We start from the raw sequence: 11,334 nt of genomic DNA, 5'->3' as shown, positions 1-11,334 counted from the left end.
GGTCCTGGACTGGGGCCAAATGACTGGCACATTTTTGTGAATGGAATACTCAGTGACTGTAATGACGTCATTGCAAGGCTGAGGGCCCATGCCCCTGGTGTGATTGGTGAGAGGGGCCCCTGGTTGGCTGTGATTGGTTGGCCATGAATCACTAAACGCCTACACACACTCACCCAGGCGGTAGATATAAAAGGCTGGAGCTCCCCATTGAATAGCATTGAGATTGGGATAGTTTGTTACAGAGGAATCTCTTACACATTTATTGCCCAAGGACAATACTGATTGGTGAGTGACATTTATCCTCCCAGGGAAATCCTGATGGGTCTGTCTCCCTTACAAATTCTACATTCTTTTACATGGGGGAAATCTATGAAGATAACAGAGATACAGACAGATAAAGATAGACAGAGACTTGGATGCTATATATCTAATGTGTGAATGGAAAGAGTATAATGTAATCTGCATCTTGTATTATATATGGCTACAAATTGGTAAATTTAACGTTATAACACATTGCTGCACTAATAGTGGCTGATGTATCATTTTAGAATCTGCAAAGCATTTATGATAAATACATAGTTTGCTTTTTTCAGTTTTCTTTCATGTATATTTTCTCATTAATGTATGTTTAATTTGTATCTTTCTTTTGTATCTTTTTTTGTGTTTCCATTTTAAATGTTTATTTTGTACAAGTTTATATCAATATGTCAATTTTCTATTTATTTTATGCTTGTTTGTATCATTATATTAGTTATGTATTTCTTTATATTAGTTTGTTTCCGTTTTGTATTTATTTTATGCTAATTTATATTATTCTATCAGTTTTGTATTTATTTTATTCTGTTTTGTATCTGTTTTTTTTATTCTATGCTAATTTGTATCATTATATCAGTTTTTTAAAAATCTATTTTATGTTCTATGCTATTTTGAATCACATCAGTTTTTTAAAAAAAATATTCTATGTTCTATGCTATTTTGTATCATTATATCAGTTTTGTATTTTTTTTTAATACTCGTTTCTATTATGTTAGTTTTGTTTTTATTGTATGGTTGTATCATTCTACCGGTTTTGTGTATTTGTTTTATACTAATTTCTATCATTATATCACTTTCAAATTTATTGTATGTTAGTTTCTATTATTCTATCAGTTTTGTATTTATTTTATACTAGTTTTTATCATTATATCACATTTGTATTTATTTTTTATCTCTTTTCTGAAGTCGGCTGAGCACAGCAATCTTTCGATTTTATATGAGTTGAGGTGACATGTAGGACTTTGCATTCCATTTAGTGAATGCATTGTTTAAATGATGCAGAGAATGTCTAGCAAATGATCCTTCCTTTAACTTACAGTAATGGAGAGAAGTATGTAATACCATATGATGCTTTTCAGTTGCTATAACTGTACTAATAGCTGTTTGCTACCCAGATCACACCTTGCTATGAGCTCAGTCTGAGTGATGAGTGATCTCCTTGGGCAGTAGAATATTAGAATGAAATGCTGATGGCTATGCTGGCAGTCTGCCAATACGTCTCCTTTAAATCTTCCTTGTAGAATAAAGGGACATTATGGTTGTTCTGAAGATCTCATCCCTGCTTGCTGTACTTGCCTTGGTTTTCTGCCAAATGCACAGCTCGAAGGCAGCCCCGGCCAGGTAAGAGGGCCTGTCCCCTGTTATGTCTGCACTCCATGCCTGGGGCCCCTCCTGAGTGAGTGCTCTGGCATTTATTATAAGACCTGAAGTGATTGGGGTTCAGTCCATGAATGTCTGTATTTCATAGCGTGCTGTTGGGAAATACTGGGACTTTGTTCTATGTATCTGGTAAATCACAGTGGACCTGGATACACATAACGAAGATTGTCTGAAGTTGTCCCCTTTTTGTTCTTTTTGATTAAGACCTGGACTAGAGTCAGTTCCAGAGAGGGTTGCAGTCAGTGACTACGAGGCCAGGAGGTTACTCAATGCTCTGGTCAAAGAATTCGTACAAATGACAGCAGAGGACTTGGAACAAGCCAGCGAAGGAAACAGGTAAGAAAGAGATGGATACACTCACAATGTACCAATTGTGACTCTTAATGGACCTACAGTGTATAGTACAGGCATAGGCAACCTTCAGCACTCCAGATGTTTTGGACTACACCTCCCATGATGCTTTGCCAGCATTACGGGTGTAAGAGCATTATGGGGGATGTCCACAATCCCTGGTATAGTATGTCACAGCACATGATGGTCCTCTAAGAGAGTTATGTACAGTGCAGGGTATATCCCAGCTCTCAATTGATCTCTAGGAGAGCTATGTACAGTGCAGGGTATATCCCAGCTCTCGATTGATCTCTAGAAGAGTTATGTACAGTGCAGGGTATATCCCAGCTCTCAATTGATCTCTAGGAGAGCTATGTACAGTGCAGGGTATATCCCAGCTCTCGATTGATCTCTAGGAGAGTTATGTACAATGCAGGGTATATCCCAGCTCCTGATGGACCTATAGGAGAGCAATGTACAGTCAGAGTATATCACAGATCCTGATTGACCTACAGTGTAGTATTTCATAGCACCTGATGGACCAATAGGATAGCATTGTACAGTGCAGGGTATATCCCAGCTCTTGATGGACCTACACTGAATAGAATTTCATAGCACCTGATAATCCACTAGGAGTGCTACGTACATTGCAGGGTATATCACAGCTACTGATGGACCTCTAGGAATGTTACGTACAGTGCAGGGTATATCACAGTGTCTGATAGTCCACTAGGAGAGCTATGTACAGCACAGGATATGTCACAGTGCCTGATGGACCTTTAGGAATGTTACGTACAGTGCAGGGTATATCACAGTGTCTGATAGTCCACTAGGAGAGCTATGTACAGCACAGGATATGTCACAGTGCCTGATGGTCCATTAGGAATGTTACGTACAGTGTAGGGTATATCACAGCTACTGATGGACCTCTAGGAATGTTACATACAGTGCAGGGTATATCACAGTGTCTGATAGTCCACTAGGAGTGCTACGTACATTGCAGGATATATCACAGCTACTGATGGACCTCTAGGAATGTTATGTATAGTGCAGGGTATATTACAGCGCCTGTTGGTCCAATGGTCCAGTGGACAGCTATGTACAGTGCAGGATATGTTACAGTGCCTGATGGTCAACTAGGAGAGCTATGTACAGCGCAGAATACATCACACATTCTGATGGTCAACTAGGAGTGTTATGTTATGTACAGCACAGAGTATATCACAGTTCCTGATTGACTACTAGGAGAGCAATGTACAGATCAGAGTATATCACAGTTCCTGATCGACTACTAGGAGAGCAATGTACAGAGCAGAGTATATCACAGTTCCTGATCGACTACTAGGAGAGCAATGTACAGAGCAGAGTTTATCAAGGTTCCTGATCGACTACTAGGAGAGCAATGTACAGAGCAGAGTATATCACAGTTCCTGATCGACTACTAGGAGAGCAATGTACAGAGCAGAGTATATCACAGTTCCTGATCGACTACTAGGAGAGCAATGTACAAAGCAGAGTATATCACAGTTCCTGATCGACTACCAGGAGAGCTATGAACAAAGCAAGCTATATTATAGCAGGTATAAAAGCACCCTATAGCACTGGCACCAGTGGTTACTCTTTGTAAAGTATTGTCTAATTGCAGAAATAGAATGCTTGTGAATTATCTTCCAGACATTTCCCCCTGAATTCTGAATCAAGTGTCGTTGCTCTAAAAGAGTTAACAATTAATTTGACCAGTACGGTTTCTTTCTCAGAAGCAATATGACAGTAAATGCACATACAATGCTTGCAGGAAGATACTGTGTATCAATCTCATGTCTTCTAATGCTGCTGTAGTTTGTCTGTACACATGTGTCCTCGAAGCCACGGCCTCTTGCTATGAAGGAGGTTTGATAGTATATAAGAGTGAGGTACGTTTTTTGTTGTATCAGTTGTGGGGGCAGGTCTGAGTGCCACTGTCAGGGTCCTGCATGCTCTCCCCATTTAAAAGGCATGAGTCTCAGACAGAGGGTTTGACTGCAATGAAATCATCAGTCAGAATAGGGCGTTCACTTCATGTACTTAGCAATGACTTCATTCACTGAGCTCGGAAATCAATGAAGACGCATGCCCTGCATTTAAATGACATTTATTTACTGAAACCCTTTAATGCAAAGCATGATTAGAATGATGTTAGTGAGCATGTGCCGCCATATCTATACAAAAGCTTGATCCACCACAGCCACGCCAAGCTACAGCAGCACCATCCACCACAGCCACGTCAAGTTATAGGACCATGATTTACCACTGTCACGCCACGCCAAGCCAAGCTATAGAAGCACCACCCGACACAGCCACGTCAAGTTATATTACCATTATTTACCACAGCCATGCCAAGCTTTGGGATCCTGACCCACCAAGCTACCCCAAGCTATAGGACCATGTTTTACCACAGCCACGACATACTGAAGGACCATGATTTACCAAGCCATACCAAGTTATAGGACCATGATCCACGACAGGTACACCAAGCTATAGGACCATGATTTACCACAGCTAGGCCAAGCTATAGGACCATGATTTACCACAATCACCCTAGCTATACGAGCACAATACACCATGGCCACACCAAGCTATACGATCACGATACACCATAGCCACCCCAAGCTTTATGAGCACATTACACCATATCCACACCAAGCTATACAATCACGAAACACCATGGCCACACCAACCTCTACAAACATGATACACCATAGCTATACGAGCACGATATACCACGGCCACTCCTAGCTATACGAGCACGATACACCATAGCCATACCACGCTATACATGCATGACCAACCACGGCCACCCCTAGCTATACGAGCACGATACACCATAGCTACACCAAGCTATATGAGCACAACCTATCATGGCCACCCCTAGCTATATACGAGCACAATACACCATAGCCACACCACACTATACATGCACGACCTACCACGGCCACCCCTAGCTATATGAGCACGATACACCATAGCCACACCAAGCTATACGATACACCATAGCCACACTACGCTATACAAGCATGAAACACCATGGCCACACCACGCTATACAAGCATGACCTACCTTGGCGACCCCTAGCTATACAAGCACGATACACCATAACCACACCATGCTATACAAGCATGAAACATCATGACCACACCACGCTATATAAGCACGACCTACCACAGCCACCTCTAGGTATACGAGCACGATACACCATAGCTACACCACGCTATATGAGCACGATCTACCACGGCCACCCCTAGCTATATGAGCATGACCAGATCTAAATGGCTCAAGCATGTTGTTTACAGAGCAAGCTTCCTGTTTGAGAAGGTAACTAGTGGATGACACAGTGAGAACAAGCATGAATTGCAATGAATTGCATGAGAAAAGCATGTGAAGTATGTCTTTGGTTTTGGCTTTTTGTTGGCATGTTGTTTTCTCCCCTCCTTTACAGCCTGGATAGACCCATTTCCAAACGCTGCTCCAGCCTGAGCACATGTGTGTTGGGGAAACTCTCTCAAGAATTGCACAAATTGCAAACATACCCTCGTACAGACGTTGGTGCTGGGACCCCTGGCAAGAAGAGAAATGTGATGGCTGATCTGGAGAACGGACGCTATGCCACTTACGGGGAGCAATTTGATAATTAATAACTCATTGGCATGCCTGGCATGCTGTTAATGCTTCTTGGCCTGGTGCATGCTGGACTTCTCTCGATTGCTTTAACCTTGTTTTTTTGATTCAGCACGTTGGATAGGGACATTCTGACCAGGAACTCAGAGCGCACAAGACTATATACAGCACATGATCACCAATCCTATATAATATACCAAAATTATCGGGGAGAAAGGGGTACAATACCTACACGCTGTAATCTCAAATTTCACCTAATTATTTACATTTTATATCATGATCAACCAAAATCTAACATTTGCTGCCTACACTGTGTATAAATAAAATCATATTTCATGCCTAACCACGCACTTAATGAATAAACCTATTTTTCTACAAGGAGATGATCTGATGTTTTAATTAAGGGGTAGAAAGGTTTCTCGTAGTCTGCATTATGGAACATTTAAAGGGACTTAGAAAAGTTTGGGGAAAAATATTTCTACAGATTTTAGGAGTTTCTAGGATGAAATGAATGCATGTAGCAATTTACTTACTGGAGGTAAGACTATATTTATTTTTACATCTTTAATTCCTGAAAATATATATTTTTTTATTAATAATTAGCATCTCTGAATATTTTAAAGTAGTCATAAAGTATTGTGTTTAATAATGTTAAGTATTAGGAAAAGAACGACAAAGTAAAAACTATTTAAAGTTTGATTTGGTATGAATAATTATTCAAACTTTAGATTACTTTTAATTATTTATATGTTTCTATTGTATTTAGTTATTCTTTTGTTTTTTCAATCGGATTATTATATTTTTTATATATTGATATATCATGGAGTCTTTATCACTACGCAAGCAAATTGTGGTGACTTGACTTTTCTGAACAAACTGAACTGGCGATTAGTTTTCCTTTTTTTTAGGTATTTTATCCATAATTTTCAGTTATGAAGTCACCGGAAGTTCCTGTTTAAGGAAATTATCATTATCTAATAGCTGTAAAAATCGCCGGAGTTTCTCCCTTAAATTAATAGTTTTGCATTTTTACAGATATATTAGGAGCAACACCAATCTAATGCAGTTTGTTACAATGCATTTTGTAGAGATGTAGCTTGTATTGTGAAGCAGATTGCTGTTTCAGAATACTAAGTGTTAGCCTCTGAACCCCTATTAGTTAATTATTGCTGATGTATACATATTGTTTCTACCTTAAAACAGCAGCGTGACAGCACAGAAAAGATCATGCAAGACAGCGACGTGTGTCACTCACCGTCTGGCAGACTTCCTGAGTAGGTCTGGAGGCATAGGAAAGAGTAATTTTGTGCCAACCAACGTAGGTGCCAAGGCATTTGGTAGACGAAGACGGAGCCTCTATGTCTAAACGCGATGTGACATCAGGAATATGGTAAGTTTATAATCCCATTCAATCTTCTTTTCTTGCCAAGATGAGCCAACTGCAGCCCATCGAGTAGGTACAATGTGCGTTGAGGGGCAGTTAAACAAAAATTTCCGTTAATAGAGCAGTGTCGTGACTTACTGAGTTTAGATATATGTATGTCAAAAATGTAAAATATTTTTTTTTAAATAATGAGATCATTTTGAAAGCTAATCCAAAATTATTAAATGGATAATGTTATGTTAAATGGAAATGTCATGTTAGAGCATCAATTACTGTTTCTGTCCTATGAGCATTGTCCTTTATTACACGCTAGACGTGTAGCAGTCACACATTTTGCAGTGCTATAACATTTGCGAAGTGGGTGGTTTACCAAAAAAATAAATGTATGCATAACAATTCTAAAGTCATAATATGGAGATTATACGTTTCAAAGTCAATGAGTGAAACCTACATAAGGAGCACACGCGCTATTTTTATATAAAGGGATTATATGGTGCACCATGTTATATACAGATATTATATGGTGCTCCGTTTTATATAAAGGGCTTTAAAGGGACACTGCTTTCATGCAGAATTGCTCACTGTCAATTGTTAAAAGATGGATAGATTAGTATATAAGTTTTTCACTCTTCTGCTATCGCTGGTCGCACAGTTGGCCACATGAAATGTCCGTATGTCCCTGTCGCTGAATGCAAAGTATTCTGGGACAGGGGAATCTTGAGTAACATTAGATTTCCTTTTGTAAAAATTCCCTGATGAGACACTGCCCCTGGAGTTGAACTGAAACCCTTTGAGGGTCAGCCTCCTCTCAAGCACTTTAAGGGTTAACACATAATATATCCTCAACCACTTTCTCCCTTTCCACGAAACTGCAAAGCTCGTGGGCACTGGAAGGGGTATTTCTGTTAATTCTGTCCCATATACTCAGTCCGGCTTCTGGTTGGATTCTATGGTTAGTGGAGTGAGTGTTTAATTAAATATTGTCTGCTGGGGAAGCTGAGGATCCTGTAGCTAAGGGAGCAATAAATCTCACTAGATCTCAGGAGGACAAACAGTTTGTACAATAACAGAACATTTAAATAGGAAAGATAATTACAGAGGCTGCTAAGTAGATCAGCTCCTTCACATTGCGGACAGTTATTGGAAACAGACTGGGGCACAATAACTACTGGACGCGCTATGAGCTGTAAGCAGTGCTTACCCTAGGCAGTATATTTATTGCCATTCAACTCTAGTCCTGTCCCCTATTTAACATACACCTGTTATCACACTTTGTAACCCATGGAAGTAAGATTTTTTAAATGTTCACGTCACCCTCATACTGTCGGCACGGCAAATCCTTTCATACTTCTGGGACTGCGAATACTCTCATTCTTCTGGGACTGCGAATACTCTCATTCTTCTGGGACTGCGAATCCTCTCATACTTCCGGGACTGCGAATCCTCTAATATTGTGACGACTGCAAATCCTTTCATCCTCTGGCAACGACTGCGAATCCTTTCATACTACGGCGACTGTGGATCCTTTCATACTGCGTCGACTGCAGATCCTTTCATACTGCGGACACTGCGTATCATTTCATACTGCAATGACTTCAAGTCCTTTCATTTTACAGCGACTGTGTATTCTTTCATAATGTGGCGACTGGGGATCCTTTCATGCTGCAACGACTGTGGATCCTTTGTGGCTTTAAAGGGAGAACATTTTAGGCTAATTTTATCATTCCAAAACCAAAGCCATTCTGGGGGAAAAACAGTGAATTTGGAGCAATCAGTCTTTTCGATTGCACCGATATTATCACAATCCCCTAGTATTACATCACCATGTGTAATAACGATATTTCCAACATTCGTTTTATATTTGTGGAGAATCTTGAACTGAACTCTACCCACTATGGGCATCGGGGGATTAATCCGCTGAAGTTGACGTCTTGCTGGAAAGGTCCCAAAAGTGTCTGATCCAAACTTCAGCTTCCTTTTTCAGTCACTGTTCTAACACTAGAAAGGACTCCAGGCTCTCACACAATTAAGGCACATTTTTTAGGTTTCAACCTCATTCACAAAGTATTTTTCTCGACATTCAAATCTTGTTATCTGCAGTGTAACTCCACCCCCTTATCCATCCCTCCCTTTTCACAAAGACACTTCCTTATTATATGTACTTTGACTGCATACTTAGCTCAGTCAATGAGGGTTCAGTGTGAGCTGGCTTAATGAAACCACTCCACCCCATAGCCAATCACTGTCCTCCTTTAATATCTGCCTTCTTAGCTTGGAATTAAAACAAGGGGGCAGTTATTGGCTGTGGGGTGGAGACATCTCACACCAATCTCTCATTGTCTTGGCTACGCTACATACCTTCCAAGTAGGAAGATGTTTTGTGAATAGAGGAGTGTGGCTAAATCTAAAACGAAAATATTTGAATATGGGAATTATCAGCAGTAATATGAGTCCAAAACCCAATCACATAAACATAAGTTGTGATGGTGCCTGGTATGTCCATTTTAATCTTTAAAATGTGAAATCATACATAAATAGATTGACTGTTCTCAGGATTAAAATAAACATGACCAAAACTGTAAACATAAGAATATCTATATAAAGAAAACATGAAAAGACCAGTAAAGACTGTTATTTTATATTTATTTTATATTTTTGTGCTTTAGGGAGGAATACCTGCACATTGGAATGGTGGGTAGACGTGCAAAAATGAGCTTGAAGCTCTTTGTCAGAACAAAATTCCTCAATCAATAAATGAAACGTTTCCTAATTGATCGGATCTGTAGATTCTACAGCTAAAACTATTGGGAAACAAATTGCTCACCTATTACCAGGAATTTAAATTGGGTGAATCGCATAAAGTGAGAAGGTTCAAATAGTTTGACTACTTACAAGGGGGTATCAAGGCACTCCTGGCACCATAACCACTACAACAAGTTGTACATGTTATAACAGCAAGCTCATCCTGTTTGCTTCAATAAATGCAAGGCTTCTCTGAGCCTTCTCAAATACACAGATGTGGCAAATGTCCAAACAGACGATATCCAGCGTGAACCAAAAAATATAAAAAATATTGGGGTGCTTCTGAAGAAGGAATGACATGCATTTTATTATTTAAGATTAGACTAATATAGAGATTTTTCGCTGGAGATATAGTCATTGCAATTATTTCATTGGCTTGAAACAAGACAGCATTCCCAGCATACTCAGCATATCAGTGAATGTTGGGAATTATTAATGTTACTCTGAATGCCACAATACTGGAATATTTTAATGCCAGTTTTAGTTATTTGGGTGTTTGTTTCATAGAAACATAGAATGTGACGGCAGATAAGAACCACTTGGCCCATCTAGTCTGCCCAATATTTCAAAATACTTTTAATTAGTCCCTGGCCTTATCTTAAGTCTAGGATAGCCTTATGCCTATCCCACGCAAGGTTAAACTCCCTTACTGAGTTAACCTCTACCACTTCAGCTGGAAGGCTATTCCATGCATCCACTACCCTCTCAGTAAAGTAATACTTCCTGATATTATTTTTAAACTTTTCCTCCTCTAATTTAAGACTATGTCCTCTTGTTGTGGTAGTTTTTTTTAAATATGAAATGACGTTTGCTGTGAATAAAAATATATAAATTCACCAATGTTAAACAGGACAATCTCTGTTTATTTTTCAGATTGCCATGAAAAGGAAGACATCCGTGTCCACTTTCTTTTAAAAAAAAATTACAAAAAAAAAACCATCAAAAAGGCCAAACAAAACAAGTTTTTGCATTTAAAGACAATTATCATTTTTATTAATTTATTTTGTCTATATTTGTTTTGCTTTTGTTTTATTTTATTTTTGGAAACATTGCTACAGCACTTCTGTTATGTATTGTAAAAAAAAAAAGAGGTATTTATGATAATAAAATAATTCTATTCTTTTTATATTATATTTAAGAATAAAATGTGACGGCATTTATTGTTTTTTTTTTCTCTTTACGGCATATGTATGTGCAATATGATCCATGCTATTGTTTGTGGCGAATCTGCAAATCTCGGGGATTATACAGTGTGTATGGCGCTCAAGGCGTGTCTGTAAAGTGACAGTGTGCAGTGCCTTGATGTAAAACATTAAACTTACATGATTGTACAGACAAACTAGAAACTAACAAAAAAACTAAACAAAAAACCTTAAACATTGTATTCAATTGTGAATTTCAGCAAGATTAAAAAAGTATTTTAGATACACTTGGATTCTCGCTGTGTCTCATTATTTCCTATGTTTATG

General features: G+C 38.9%; 1 protein-coding gene across 2 annotated transcripts; it reads left to right on the top strand.

Annotated features, from left to right (window-relative positions):
- The first annotated feature begins 228 nt into the window (after window positions 1–228).
- CALCB (calcitonin related polypeptide beta) lies at window positions 229–10,880 on the top strand. 2 transcript variants are annotated; one of them, XM_063438661.1, is made up of 5 exons: window positions 229–285; window positions 1,557–1,656; window positions 1,900–2,031; window positions 6,883–7,069; window positions 10,739–10,880. In XM_063438661.1, exons 2-4 carry the CDS (start codon window positions 1,571–1,573, stop codon window positions 7,043–7,045), a joined length of 381 nt encoding a protein of 126 aa, XP_063294731.1. In that variant the 5' UTR covers window positions 229–285; window positions 1,557–1,570; the 3' UTR covers window positions 7,046–7,069; window positions 10,739–10,880. The 2 variants fall into 2 exon arrangements, with proteins under 2 accessions (XP_063294731.1, XP_063294730.1); XM_063438660.1 differs by lacking the exons at window positions 6,883–7,069; window positions 10,739–10,880 and adding an exon at window positions 5,501–6,060.
- The last annotated feature ends 454 nt before the right edge of the window (window positions 10,881–11,334 follow it).

Source organism: Pelobates fuscus, chromosome 12, assembly GCF_036172605.1.
Source record: "Pelobates fuscus isolate aPelFus1 chromosome 12, aPelFus1.pri, whole genome shotgun sequence".
NCBI lineage: Eukaryota > Metazoa > Chordata > Amphibia > Anura > Pelobatidae > Pelobates > Pelobates fuscus.
The sequence above is the reverse complement of the archived record's forward strand: the minus strand, read 5'-3'. Positions and strand labels throughout refer to the sequence as shown.

Bases quoted from the DNA above. Each gene is read 5' to 3' on its own strand.
- CALCB (XM_063438660.1), top strand. From the start codon at position 1,571: ATGGTTGTTCTGAAGATCTCATCCCTGCTTGCTGTACTTGCCTTGGTT. The intron at 1,657-1,899 runs GTAAGAGGGCCT...TTTTTGATTAAG, and splicing joins TCGAAGGCAGCCCCGGCCAG to ACCTGGACTAGAGTCAGTTC. The intron at 2,032-5,500 runs GTAAGAAAGAGA...CCTCCTTTACAG, and splicing joins CAAGCCAGCGAAGGAAACAG to CCTGGATAGACCCATTTCCA.